Source organism: Hippocampus guttulatus, chromosome 7, assembly GCF_054856545.1.
Source record: "Hippocampus guttulatus isolate MCC_2025c chromosome 7, RoL_Hgut_1.0, whole genome shotgun sequence".
Taxonomy (NCBI): Eukaryota; Metazoa; Chordata; class Actinopteri; order Syngnathiformes; family Syngnathidae; genus Hippocampus; species Hippocampus guttulatus.
This window is the reverse complement of record NC_141267.1, coordinates 6,095,321-6,110,733: the sequence shown is the minus strand read 5'-3', so window position 1 is coordinate 6,110,733 and position 15,413 is coordinate 6,095,321. Positions and strand designations below refer to the sequence as shown.

Below are 15,413 nucleotides of genomic sequence, written 5' to 3'. Positions count from 1 at the left end.
GCATCCGAATCAGATGCCCAAGCCACCTCATCTGGCTCCTCTCGATGTGGAGGAGAAGCGGCTCGACTCTGAGCCCCTCCCGGATGACCGAGCTTCTCACCTTATCTCTAAGGGAGAGCCCGGACACCCTGCGGAGAAAACTCATTTCGGCCGCTTGTATCCGGGATCTCGTTCTTTCGGTCACGACCCATAGCTCGTGACCATAGATGAGGGTTGGAACGTAGACCGACCGGTAAATTGAGAGCTTCGCCCTTTGGCTCAGCTCCTTCTTCACCATGACAGACCGATACAACGTCCGCATCACAGCAGACGCTGCACCAATCCGCCTGTCGATCTCTCGCTCCCTCCTGCCCTCACTCGTGAACAAGACCCCAAGATACTTAAACTCCTCCACTTGGGGCAAGATCTCTCCCCCGACCCGGAGGGGGCACTCCACCCTTTTCCGACTGAGGACCATGGTTTCAGATTTGGAGGTGCTGATTTTCATCCCAACCGCTTCACACTCGGCTGCGAAACGCTCCAGTGAGAGTTGGAGAGCCCCGTTTGAAGGAGCCAACAGCACCACATCATCTGCAAAAAGCAGGGATGCAATACTGAGGCCACCAAAACGGACGCCCTCAACGCTTCGGCTGCGCCTAGAAATTCTGTCCATAAAGATTATGAACAGAATCGGCGACAAAGGGCAGCCTTGAGTCCTACCCTCACTGGAAACGATTCCGACTTACTGCCGGCAATGCGAACCAAACTCTGACATCGGTGGTATAGTGACCGAATAGCCCGTATCAGGGGGTTCGGTACCCCATACCCACGAAGCACCCCCCACAGAACTCCCCGAGGGACACGGTCAAACGCCTTCTCCAAGTCCACAAAACACATGTAGACTGGTTGGGCGAATTCCCACATACCCTCGAGGACCCTGCTAAGGGTGTAGAGCTGGTCCACTGTTCCACGGCCGGGACGAAAACCACACTGCTCCTCCTCAATCTGAGGCTCGACTTCCTGACGGACCCTCCTCTCCAGCACCCCTGAATAGACCTTACCAGGGAGGCTGAGGAGTGTGATCCCTCTGTAGTTGGAACACACCCTCCGGTCCCCCTTTTTAAAAAGAGGGACTACCACCCCGGTCTGCCAATCCAGAGGCACTCTCCCCGTTGACCACGCGATGTTGCAGAGGCGTGTCAACCAGGACAGCCCCGCAACATCCAGAGCCTTGAGGAACTCCGGGCGGATCTCATCCACCCCTGGGGCCTTGCCACCGAGGAGCTTTTTAACCACATCGGTGACTTCAACCACAGAGATAGGAGAGCCCACCTCAGGGTCCTCAAACTCTGCTTCCTCCAAGGAAGACGTGTTGGTGGAGTTGAGGAGGTCTTCGAAGTACTCTGCCCACCGGTTCACAACGTCCCGAGTCGAAGTCAGCAGTGCCCCATCCCCACTGTACACAGTGTTAGTGGTGCACTGCTTCCCCCTCCTGAGACATCGGATGGTGGACCAGAATTTCCTCGAAGCCGTCCAGAAGTCGGCTTCCATGGCCTCACCGAACTCTTCCCACGCTCGGGTTTTTGCCTCGGCGACCACCAAAGCTGCGTTCCGCTTGGCCAGTCGATACCCGTCAGCTGACTCTGGGGTCCCACAGGCCTAAACTTTTCTCGATTATTATTATTTGTTTGGCGCTAATTGCAAATCTGCTCCAGATTTTCTGTAGTACATCAGGTTTCCATAATAATTATAATATAACAAGTGATATAGAAATACATTAAGTACGATTTATAAAATAAGGGTTAGGTTCGCAACAGGTGTGATTTTATTCTGAAACGTCAACGCTAGATTATAATGCTGGTAAAATCTGTATTGCACAAACTACTATGGGTTGTTCTTTAAAACAAAAACATGAAAATATCTCAAAAACCTCATGTGCTAGGAAAAAAAAAGTAAAGACATTTTTTTAAAATCAGCATCAAAAGTACATTTTGTAATAAATAAAAGCATCTCTAATTCAAATATTGTGTTGACCAGTGTAATTATAAATGTATTATAATGTTAAAAACAGCAATCCCCGCCATGAAGCTCTTTAAGACACTTTCCAACAAAAAGATACCTATTCAACAAAGAAAATTCGACTTTGACAAAGAATACGAACCATTTGGGGCTTAACGCTTATTTATATATGTAAATAAGATGAGAGTCATCTTTTCCAACCGTTTTGGAAGATCACATTTTCCCACATGTGGACCCTTCAATTTCTGCAAGACAATTCCATTCATACATACCTTTTGATCTTTTTAAACCTGACACAAGGTCATTCAAACACAGCAAGGAGGCCAGCAACATTTGGCCTGTCTCTCTCCCCTCACGACAAAGTAAATAAAAGATATTCATCATGCCTGACACCTCTGCCATATTCCATGGTTGTCTCCACAAACAGTGAGAAGAATATTTTGCATTCCACCTTGAACACAGGCCAACAGTCAATCTCGTTAATTCCCCTCCACCACAACCAAAGTGATGTGGTCAAAAACAGAGAGACATGCAGCCTTCAGAAAACTACATTCTACTACCGCTGGAGCAGTAGTTGGCTGTGACATAAGGGGGAGTTTGGGAGCAACAAAAATAAGTGTAGTCAAACATTCCAGGACCTGCTGGGCTTTAATGAAAAAGATATGAAGATCTCCACGACGATGCATGACCGCAGCAGTCAGCGAGCTATTGGACGAAAGGCACACGGCGGGGAGGTGCTGTATTATGGCTCTGTCTTGCAGTCTGCTCTCATGACTTCAAAAGGCAAAACACAAGACTTCATTTTGAGTCACCACAGGCTAGCCCAAAAGGGGTTGCAAGTGTAAAAAGTAGTCGTACGGCAAAAGAGACAAGCTTATGTGCTGGAGCTGCTTCCTGGCAAACTTGTTAAAGAATTGTTTGTGATTTTAGGACCTTCCATCTGAAAAATCATGAATGTATTACAGTACACTCCACTGGCACTGGATCAGCAGCTTTTAAGACCGATGTTATTCGACCCCTACTTAAGCGACCAAACCCCGACCGAGAGAGGATCAGTTATTATAGACCGGTTTCAAGTCTCCTGTTTATTGTGAAAATTCTTTAAAAAGTCATAGCGCAACAACTTAATGATTACATAGCTACGAACAATTGATTGGAACCTCTTCATTCAGGATTTTGGTCCGACCACTCCACTGAGATGGTACTTGCTAAAGTGACCAATGATCTTCTCCTAGCTGTGGACTACGACACCTCATCAATACTATTACTCGACTTTAGTGCTCCCTTTGACACTGTCGGTCACAACATACTACTAAAAGTCAACGTGACTTCTGAGCTTTGTAATGTTGCATGTGGAGTGCCGCAGGGATTTGCACTTGACGACCCTCTATTGTTCACAATCTACATGTTTCCGTGATTGAGAATTCAGGCATACCCATTGTATTTGAATACACCTATTGGTGCAACATCATCAGTGATGTTCCCGGGGTCATAGGGTGTTTCGGGTCTTATGTCAGACACCCTCACCCGGGCGACCCAGCTGGGGGTGAACAGGCCCCGACTTGTATCCCATATGATATTATACAGTATGTAAATATAACATTAGTTTTCACTGTTATGCTGATGACACCCTCTATGCTCCTGGAAATAACACATCCGTGCAATTGCGGTAATCTGCAGGCGCGCCTTTACTGAAATAAAAAAAATGCATGTCTTTCAATTTTTTGCTTGTTAACACCGATAAAATCGGGATGTTGATAATTGGCCCTGCTCATCATCGGCACATCGTTCCGAGCCTTGATAAATGTACTATTACTACAATTGATTCAGCAAATATCTCAGTGTTATAATTGACTCACCTCTATATTTTCAAATGCACCTTAAGAATATTACTAGAACTGCGTTTTTTGACTGCTGCATTGCCGCCAAGATCCGTCCCATTCTATCTTTAAGACCTATTTGTACACTCTTGCATTTTAAGATAAGATGAGTTAAGAACACCTTCAGTTGTCTCACTATGGAGAAATTCCCAATTTATAGCAGCAAAAGTATGAAAGGGAGAAGTAGAAAAACAAAATGTATATAAATAAATATAAATGATAAAACATAGATATACGCATCTTAAAAATGGGTGAGTGGGGGTGAGTCCAGGTTTTCGGGTCTGTCTATTCAATAGCCTGACTGAAGTCGGCAGGAACGAGCGGCGGTACCTCTCTCTCCTTGAAGCGCGAGTGTATCAGTCTCTGGCTGAAGATTTTGTTGACCTATACATGTTGGGCTGTTGGGCGGCCTCCCCTGCCATCCTTTCCGGTTTGGAGAGGAGGCTTGGTGACGACAACACAATTGGATGTCACTGTACGGATTCTGCTCCGACTGATCTGGACAAGATATGAGATGGACCACCGACTTGGAGGCACTGCTATGGAGATTTTTTTCATTGACCAAACGGGCTGGGTTTTGAGGAGGACATTATTCTAACTAACACCGTATACCATCATATTGTCTTAAATGTTGCCCATTCAGCATCCATTGAACACTGGTCACGCTGGCCGGAAGTGTGATTCCCCCATCTGCAAAACCCTTCTGAATGTTGCTCATTTTTCCACTCGTGTTTTTCCTTGCTCTCCTGGGGGTCAAGATCAGAGGATGTCGTTAATACTTGTCCACTGTAGGCATGTGAAGCCCTTTGAGCCTTTTTCTGTGATTTAGGGCTGTAAAAATAAACATGATTTTACTTGACTAAAATGTGCGTGAGTACGAGTGAATCTGTGTTCATGTATAGCGCAAGTGGTCACAATAAAAATTTCAATACACCATGTCACACGACAAGCAAATAAACCTAATAAAAACAGAACGGTTAAATCAATAACAAGGAGTGCACCAAATAGCAAAAAAAAAAAAAAAAAACATGTTAAAAAAGTATAGAAATACAAGAAGTTGATTGATATGAGAAGTCTATGTTATGAGAATAAGGTTGCAATATCAAATAGAAAAAGAAAGGGGGGAAAAACATTTTAACCGAAAAAAGTTCATCATTCATCTTCGAAGAATAAAGTCACAATTCTAAAAGTGATTCTTTTTCCTACAGGGATATGTCTAATATGAATAGCTGTTTCATTTTTGTCTGAGAATTTAATTTACTTAGGCCTGATGATGGAACAAATACAACAAAAGAGGCAATTTCAATACAAGTCGTCGTTCCCATCTTCTCTGTCCTAATTTTCTTCCCCTCTGAAAATGATACCTTTAGTCTCATAACATTCATAGAAAAAACACAATTGCTTGGAGGGAATTCGATAAATTTGAGAGAAATAGGCCATAACTAAGGCAGCACAAGTCTCCCTTGAGACAAATCATTTGGTATGTCCACTATCTAATTATTGCTTGTGATTATTTTAACTTCCTGGATTTTGCATTCAAATTCTTTATAGGTGTTTTGGCACTGTATAGTCACTCGCACCACATACCCGTCCAGTATCAATTTCTACTCCTTGTGTCCTTTCCTCACAGGACGCAGCGCTACCGTCCCGCCAAACGTAACATAGACAAAATCCAACTCCTACTGTGTAGGACATCGTATTTGGTTTTATATCGCCTTGTTCTAAGCCTTGTATTGGTTTCTCCTTCCTCTTCTGACCACTCCTAAACCTCCTTCTGTCAGACTACATTTCCAATAAATATTCAGATTTACTTCCAGAAAGATATTGTCCAAAAAGAGATGAAATTACATGAGGATGAGAAAAATCCAGACAAATCTTCAAGGTAACTCAGACAGACTGAGTGGGGCACACTGTTTAATTTTAACATGTGACATACCTTTGGCTTGTATGCTGTTGTGAGCATGGACATCTCGACATTTTGCCCACGGACCGGTTTGGGCTGGCGAGGGGCAGGCGGCCTGGCGGACTTCTGGTTGTTGCGGCACACGCAAATGAACAAGAAGAGCAAGGCGATGGCCAGCGGGATGGCCACACTTGGAACCAGAATGTACAAGATCTCTATGTTGCCGCCACCAGACTTCTCCTTATGGTCTACAGGAAATGAGGAATGACATCACACAACGTGCTGATTGTATACAATTCCCGTCTGAAATGTGAATGTAAACACTGTCGCACCACAGATGGGGATGTCGCAGAGCTCCATGCGGACCCCTTCATCCAGCGTGAAGCACCAGGGGGCCTCGTGTTTGTTTCCCGGATTGCGGCAGTACGAATGACCCCCGTTGAGTTCCGGGTAGCGTGCAGCCAGGAAGTTGTGGCTATGTGGATACTGGGAATTCCACGGTTGACACTGACGGCCGGACTTGGTCATACTGATGGTGCCGCGGTATTCTGATCCGCTGCTGTTGTAACACTTGTGATCTGACGAACAGCACAGAAGACGGCATTACATGTTTTGGGGTTCCTGTAAAAATGTATAGGCCTACGCAAAGTACAATTGTTGACAAGATGTCTGAAGTTTTCCTTTAAGACAGCGAACAGTCAATGACAATTGAGATTTGTCATTTATCCATACTTTCACGCTCAACACCGCTTGCCCTGAATAAGATCGCAGGTGGGCTGGAGATTAGCTGACTTTGTGCAAAAGGCGGGGGTCTTCCTGGATTGGTCACCAGCCAGTCGCAGGAAACAAAGACAAACATCCATCGACACTCGTATTACATCTATGGATAATTTTGTTCTTCTCTTTACCTAAATGCAAGTTTTTGGAACCCACACACGAGAACAAACAGAACAAATTCCACACATAGCTAGAGGCTGGATTCAAACCCCCAACCTCAGAACTGTCAGCAGTGCTAACCACTTGGCCACCAAGATTTGTGATATGAATTTGAAATATTATCCATCCATCCATTTTCCCAACCGCTTAATCCTCACTAGGGTCACGAGGGGTGCTGGAGCTTATCCCAGCCGTCTTCGGGCAGTAGGCGGGGGACACCCTGAACCGGTTGCCAGCCAATGGCAGGGCACACAGAGACAAACAACCATGCGCGCTCACACTCACACCTAGGGACAATTTAGTGTGGTCAATCAGCCTGCCATGCATGTTTCGCTATCAGAAAGTGGATTGTCAATAACTATTAAAAAAATGCTACAGGCAGGATTGGGCATTCACGCAGAGATGAATGGGCAAATCACAACATCCCACTGAGGCGGATTCTGTTGTGAATCAGCGAGGTTGATTTTTTCATTTGGTTTACAATGGCAACATCAAAAAAATACAATCACAGGCCACAGCTTTAGGCACACTTGCCCATCCACACTGCAAGAGCTCTAAGAAAAATTCTCAACTTCTATTTTCACTAAATAAGGTCCCAAAATATGAGTCGCACCACTCAATTATGAACCAGTGCATTTCTACACCGCTGTAACTTCAACCATATACCACTGTTGAGTTGGACACCTACTTTATTTGAAAGTGGCTGTTAAAAACCCTCTCTCAGTAGGTTGGGTATCAGATTGTGTAGACTAACGAATCAGAGGTGCCTTACTTTTGTTAATCGGTTCCGCCATGGGGATGCCGATCCTCAGACAGTTGGCTGCCTCCAGACTGTCTGAGGCTGCCAGATCCTCACAGTTAGGCAGCTTCAGCCTTTTCAGGATGATGGGGTTCGAGCGGGCGATGATGTACTCGGTCTTGCACAAGTCATTCTCCAAGATCTCACACTCATCCTTGCACAGGTCCCGTGGTTTGTCGGCGCCCGAGCTGCGGTCACAGGTCGGGAAGGCGAAGTGGCAGAGGGACGGGATGGCAAACTGAGAGCAGCGATCGGAGAGATGGTTGGACGTGCCGATCATGGTGAAGGCCGCTGGGGAACAAAGTGGGCAAAGTCAGTTCCAGACAACAGATACCGTAAAACATCGTCAAGTTCTTTCTTGATTTTTTTTTTTATGCATTCATTTAAATTGTTTTCCAGTCAATAACGTGTAATTCGCACATAAGGAAACAGAAATGCCATACTCATATCGTTCACTGTGCACATGCCTAAAGGATCAAAGTGATCAACTGACAATAAAAACCTGCAGTTTAAAATGCGTGAGAGCATGATTCATAGACTGTGCAGTTATTGCAAACATATGCTTCTTTGTGGCGGGGATTATCGCTAAAGCAGCTCTTTGTGGGGGAGCGGACAGGCAATTAAAGGTGAATGCGGAAAATTGGCTATTTTCCAAACCACAAGCACACGTTCTTCAAATAGTGATTTTTTTTGAGATGACTGAAGACATCTTGAAATGTAAAGCTGCAAAGTGTTTTGGCCATCTTAAAAGCTACAATTCTCAGTCCTACTTCACACCTCTTACTTAAGTGGCATCGTAAATGCGCTCTGTCAGTGGTCCCCGCTTCCCAGATTTGTGGGTGACATCATTAGTCGAATGCATTACCGAACCCCACAGCCTGGTCTGCATGTGAATGGCAAAATAATTGAGAGGATGGAGCACGCAGTTTCGTTCCATTTAAGCCCCTGAAATAAGTTTCTAGGAATAAGTTAGACTTTTTTTTAAATAAAGATTCGAATTGAACAGGAAGTTGTGAATGAAGACTTTGCTTATAGACCTGTATTGTGATGCATTATGTTCATCAACTAGATATTTAGGACATTTTATTCAGAATTTTGGCCCTGAGCGGTTTGCAATTTATTAAGAAATTGGCTGGCAACTAGAAATGCTTCCATGTGAATAAAGCGGAATATATGGGAATTGAGAGAATTCAACACGAATACAAAAGAATGTTTAACGTATAACAGGTTATATGACAACAGAGCAGAGTGAAATATTGGTCGTTTTTGTGGAGAAAAAAAAATTGCAACCCTATTCAGAAGAGACAGTGCACTACTTATAGTAAGAACAATGTGTGTTTCTCACCAGTTATCTGGGTCTCTATTTCACCCTGCATCTGCAATGAGTCGACAAAGATGCTGCGGTTGCCGATGAAGCGGGCGCAGGCAATGCCTCTGTACGGCTGGCAGAACCCCTCCTCATCAAAATCTTCCCTAAAAAATACAAACAGACAAATATAAAATACACCAGGTTCACTTTTGCAACGATGACACAAACTGGAATCTTTGTCTCTCTGGAAAAATGAGACGACCTCTGCCACCATTTTGCATGACACATTTGAGCCACTAGAGGTCCCCCTGTGAATGGAAAAAAACCCAAACCCAAAAGCTCAGTCAAAGAGTGTGTCTGGCTGGCTGCTGGTCCTGAGTTCCATTCAAGTCAAAAGACCCAGCTCTCAAGCACACATCTCACTTCACCGTGTCAACGACATGACGAATTAATCTTTGAGTGTTTGGACTTATTCCAGAGATATCCTCATGAGCCATAATCTGAAACGTATGCCCCAAAATGATATGGGGGGTTGAGAAGTAGAGATGATGCTTGCACGGCTAACTGTACACTTTATATTCACTTTACATTCAATATCCCCTCCCCATATTTTGTTTTGAACCAAACACGACTGAGAAAAGCAACACCATGATGCTTTGAGACTGAAATTGGTTCTCATAAATGGAGCTGTGCAAGGACACGCCACACGCTGAATATTCGCTTGGTGTGAGATCACTGTGTCATGTGCTCTAAGTTGTGCCATATGGGACCTTAACACCAGGCAATATATGAGGATAGTGCGTGCTGATGTTGTGTATGGCCTTAGCCCACACACACACACTACAGTCTGCCATATTGTAGCTATTGGCTGACTGAAGAACAACCCCATGGACCCACACCTATTTAAACCTATTGCTGTTCTCCAGTTCTGCAATAAATCTCCCTTCACCAAAATAAGTTCCGTTTTATTGCATTTTTAAAGAAAATATCAGTCTCCAGACTTACGATTATGAGTAAACCCTCTCTGAAACACAAGCAATGAAAATAAACATTGTAATTAATTGCAGGCCTTTTAAGTGAATGAAAGCAGTGTCCACTGTGTACTGAATACAAATTGCTACTTGCGTTCACGCTTCTTTGTTAATTGATGTCTGCTTTGATATTGGTGAAAGTTACGGAAAATTTTCAAGTCCTGTGCAAACTACACAAATTTCACCCCCAAATGGAAAAAAAGAGCTATCAAATGCTTTCGAGATGCAAGTGCGGACATGCATGCATGCATGCATGCACACTGAGATACGCACACACAAAGCCACGCTAAGTTATGAGGGCATCATGGAGTCAGCATGGGGTCATGAGGTTCCCTCTCTCTGAGGAGTGTTAAGTGACTGAGGGGTCAAGGTCAGCTCTCTTTGTGTCCCCCCCGCATCCAGACACATTTAAATGGACGTTTCAGGCATATAGAACCAAAACAAACTAAACTAACAACAACGTAAAAACATTACTTTTACATTTTATTTAAAGTGTTTTCTTTCACCTCCCACTTTCATCATGCGTTCAGAATACTGCCATGGACAATAGGCCCTTGACCACCGAGCTAGGTACATCTTAAGATATTTTCCTTCAGCAATCCGTTTCCGCTGTGTAGGTGCAAATCATCGCTGACAGGGTATAGTGGGAAGGGCAATCATGCGGAAAAGTATTTTTGAGTTTTGATGGTATGGACTGTACTGTTGGAAGTGGAAAATGGAAAAACACGCACGATATTTAATAGTGAGTTATGTCCGGGCAGCTCGGAGGTCAGTTTTATTGTGTCATTGAAGATCGTAGACATATGTTCTCTGTAACATTTTTGCCTCAGACACACAAATAATATGCTCACGCATACCATTCACCGCAGTGCAGCCGGAGCACTACCAGGAAAATGTAAGTGCAGCCAAGCCAACCAGCTTCAAACAAAGCAGCTGTGTACAAAAGTTCATCCAACTCTGGTTCCTCCAACTATGCATTTTGTATTGTTCTTGTCCTCATGAGAGTCGTATGTGAGCTGGAACCTATTCCAACGAGAGGTGAGGACTCTTCACCAGCCAATTGCAGGAGACATAGACAAACAAACAAACAAAGCCATGGACAATTCAGCATCTTCAAATGTATCTAATATTTTGGGAATGTTGAAAGGACTAATCCAGAGGACAGGCAAAATCCACACAGGAAGGAGATAGCCTCGATTCAAACCCAGAACTTCAGAACTGTAATGCAGATGTGCAAACCACTTTGGTAACCATCCTGTCTTGTATGCTTCCTGTTACATTATTTCCCCAGCATTTTAATGAAAACCTTGCCTGACTCTGACTTTGTTTTAAGCATGTTTTGGGGATTACATTTGTTTTTTTTCCATCGCTGTAGCTTAAACGTTATGTACAGTGCCATGAAAACATCTCTTTTTTCCTCTTCTCAAATTTATACATTTTTGCATATTTTCCCCACTTCAATGTCACACAAATTACGTAAATATCAGAAAAGGATACCTCATTGAACATAAAATGCAGTTTTAAAATGGTGATTTTATTTGTTAAAGAAAACAAACTATTCGCTGTTCACTCCTCCCCTAAACCAAATAACTAGGGATGTAACATGTTTTTGAATGATACGATCTGTATCGAAATAAGGGTTAACGATTCGACACAAGGCAATATCGCTTTTGTTTTTATAATACACTTTGATATGGTAAATGCATTTTCGATATTATGATACACTATCAATGCCTGTTCTGTAAATAAAGCTAAATTATTTAAGGGTAATACCAACCACAGCATTTTTCCATTGGCTCTTATTTTAAAACCAATTCAGCTTTGCAGATTCCAAAATGTAAATAAACAAACAGTGATATAATATGAAGCTAGTTCTCTTTATATTCTTACATAGTTAAAGTGCGACAGGAAAATCCAATTCTTGTTTTATACACTAATTTATTACCTTATTATGAGAATAAGCTGGCTCTTTCTATGCATTCATGCACCAATGTAAACAACCCCTTTTGATAAAGTGCTTCATATATCTGAAAAATATCCAACATTCTAGTTTGAGGAACTATATAAAAAATTCCTCGTCTCACCCCCCTCGGGTGGTGTCCGTCCCTCATTCAGCTCGGGTCCTCTACCAGAGGCCAGGAAGCTTGAGGGTTCTGCGCAGTATCCTTGCTGTTCCCAGCACTGCACATTTCTGGACTGAGATGTCCGATGTTGTTCCCGGGATCTGTTGCAACCACTCATCTAGTTTGGGGGTCACTGCCCCGAGTGCTCCGACCACCACAGGCACGACTGTCACCTTTACCTTCCAGGCTCTCTCCAGCTCCTCTCTGAGCCCTTGGTATTTCTCGAGTTTCTCGTGTTCCTTCTTTCTGATGTTTCCATCACTTGGGACCGCTACATCCACTACAACGGCTTTCCTCTGCCCTTTACCTATGATCACGATATCTGGTTGGTTCGCCATTACCATCTTGTCAGTCTGGATCTGGAAGTCCCACAGGATCTTCGCTCTGTCATTCTCCACCACCTTCTGAGGTGTTTCCCATTTTGACCTTGGGGTTTCCAGTCCATACTCCGCACAGATGTTTCGGTAGACTATGCCAGCCACCTGGTTATGGCGTTCCATGTAGGCTTTCCCTGCCAGCATCTTACACCCTGCAGTTATGTGTTGGATCGTCTCAGGTGCCTCTTTGCACAACCTACACCTTGGGTCTTGTCTGGTGTGGTATATCTGGGCCTCAATGGCTCTGGTGCTCAGGGCCTGCTCTTGAGCAGCCAGGATAAGTGCCTCTGTGCTGTCCTTCAGGCCAGCCCTCTCTAGCCACTGATAGGACTTCTTGAGATCGGCCACTTCAGTTATGGTCCGGTGGTACATCCCGTGTAGGGGCTTGTCCTCCCATGATGGTCCCTCTTCCAGCGCCTCATCTTCTGTTCCCCATTGTCTGAGGCATTCTCTGAGTACGTCATCCGTTGGAGCCTTCTCCTTGATGTATTCATGGAGCTTGGATGTTTCATCCTGGACAGTGGCTCTCACACTCACTAGTCCCCAGCCTCCTTCCTTTCGGCTTGCGTACAGTCTCAGGGTGCTGGATTTGGGATGGAACCCTCCGTGCATGGTTAGGAGCTTTCGGGTCTTAACGTCCGTGGTCTGAATCTCTTCCTTTGGCCACCTTATTATTCCTGCAGGGTATCTGATCACTGGCAAGGCATAGCTGTTTATTGCCCGGGTCTTATTCTTGCCATTGAGCCGGCTTCTTAGGACTTGCCTCACTCGCTGGAGGTATTTGGCCGTAGCCGCTTTCCTTGTTGTCAGTTCGAGGTTGCCATTGGCTTGTGGTATACCGTGTGTGTGTGTGTGTGTGTGTGTGTGTGTGTGTGTGTGTGTGTGTATATATATATATATATATATATATATATATATATATATATATATATATATATATTAATATACTGTATATATAGGCTACCCGGTAGTCCAGTGGTTAGCACATCGACTTCACAGTGCAGAGGTATTGTTCAATTCCAGCTCCGGCCTCCCTGTGTGGAGTTTGCATGTTTTCCCCGGGCCTGCGTGGGTTTTCTCCAGGTGCGCCGGTTTCCTCCCACGTTCCAAAAACATGCGTGGCAGGCTGATTGAACACACTAAATTGTCCCTAGGTGTGTGTGTGAGCGCGCATGGTTGTTCGTCTCTGTGTGCCCTGCCATTGGCTGGCAACCGGTTCAGGGTGTCCCCCGCCTACTGCCCGAAGACGGCTGGGATAAGCTCCAGCACCCCTCGTGACCCTAGTGAGGATTAAGCGATTCGGAAAATGGATGGATGGATATATACAGTATATATATATATATACACATGTACACACAAGTACGTATTAAACTTTTATATTTTCACATTAAATCAACCTGCTGCTGTTATTGATCTGTATAAAGAACAACTGTATGTAACAGTAACCATGACCTTGCATGGCAACCGTCGCTGATTCCAGTTTGATGCTGTTTGTATTGCATGGGGCTGGTCGAGATGCGTTGGACAAATTGTCATGCTCATCTGAGATTTCAATCAGCATTTTCAAAAATAGAAGGGCATTGGGAATTCGGAGTATAAAATTATTTTGTGAACTATGCCGATTCAAACAATCAATGACGGTACTCATAAAAATGATATTGTGTCAAAGTGTGGCTAGCATCGATGTAAACTAGTCCAGCGCGATCCACTGCAGACACATCGATTAAAAAGATGTATCGTTACACGCTGACAAATAACTGGTTGGGCCACCCTTAGCAGTAACTGCTGCTTCTGGTACGAAGCAGAATTCATGGTACAATCACAGCAAGTCATCCAGGTCCTGAAGTAGCAAAAAAAAAAAAAAAACCAGACCATCACAGTAACGCCACCGTGTATGACTGTTTTTATGATGACCTTTTTCTGAAATGCTGTGCTACATTTACGCCAGATGGAACGAGACACACTGCTTCCAAAAAGTTAAACTTTAGTCTCATCCGTCCATAGAATATTCACCTAAAAGTCTTGGGAATCATTCCAATTCATTTTTTTTTGTAAGAGTAAATGAGCCTTTTTGGTCAGCAGTGGTTTTTCCCTTTGAATTCTGCCATGGATGTAATTTTTGCCCAGTCTCTTCCTTATTGCAGTTCTTTTGATGTTTTCCTGGGTTCTTTGTGAGCTCCTGAATGAGCTGTTAGTGTACTCTTGAGGCAAATTCTGTAGGCCAGCCACTCCTGGGAAGGTTCGCCACTGTTCCATGTTTTCTCACTGATAGATGTCAATTCATTTTTTTCTCATCTGTTTTGGAATTTCTTTGGATCGTGGCATTTTGTTGTAGTTTTTTTTAGATAGTTTGGCTGACTTTATTTTGCCAGACAGGTCCCATTTAAGTGATTAACCGATTAAACAGATCTGAAGATAATCAGGCTTGAATGTGGTCAGTAAAAATGAACTCAGCTTTTCAGAACATGTGATTAGCAACTGTTAATTCATGATTTAACGAAGGGTGCTTTTTTCACACAGGATGAGTTAGCTTTGAATATTTTTTTCCCCTAAGTAAAACCATCCTTTAAAAACTGCATTTTATGTTTACTTGGATTATTTTGTCTGATATTTACATTTGTTTGATGATTTTAACATTTAAGTGGGGGAAACTATGCAAAATAAGTGTGAGTAGAGGGCAAATACTTTTCCACGGCAACATATAATTTAAATGAATTCCTTCTGCTACTTTAAAGAATGCTGTCCCGTCCACTGATGTTTAAAAGACAAATGGAAGACGTGACGAGTTCAAAATCAATATTATGTGCACGTCTGAAAATGATCCATGTGCATGAATCAATTTAAATTTGCATGTCTTCAAACCAGCACAGCATCCCATGCAAAGAGCATCAAATGTGGTTGGTATAAGTTGTTATAAAGTATGTGGTTAGTATAGTTAGTGAAAGCCTTTCCCTTCACACAAGGGCATGGGGAAAACGTCATGCTCGATCTATGATCCAGATCAATACAAAAAGAAAGACTAGACTCACCACAAAACCTTGAATAGCAAATTGAGGA

The 15,413-nt window shown here is 43.6% G+C and overlaps 1 protein-coding gene across 1 annotated transcript in view; it reads right to left on the bottom strand.

The window, feature by feature from the left end:
• ror1 (receptor tyrosine kinase-like orphan receptor 1) overlaps positions 1-15,413 on the bottom strand; it is a 152,621-nt gene that overhangs the window by 12,484 nt on the left and 124,724 nt on the right. The window contains exons 5-8 of the mRNA XM_086116137.1: positions 8,862-8,989; positions 7,490-7,807; positions 6,114-6,359; positions 5,815-6,029 (exon numbers count right to left, since the gene is read on the bottom strand). Of these exons, the coding sequence (XP_085972263.1) occupies positions 5,815-6,029; positions 6,114-6,359; positions 7,490-7,807; positions 8,862-8,989 (907 nt within the window). The remainder of the gene's footprint in view (positions 1-5,814; positions 6,030-6,113; positions 6,360-7,489; positions 7,808-8,861; positions 8,990-15,413) is intronic.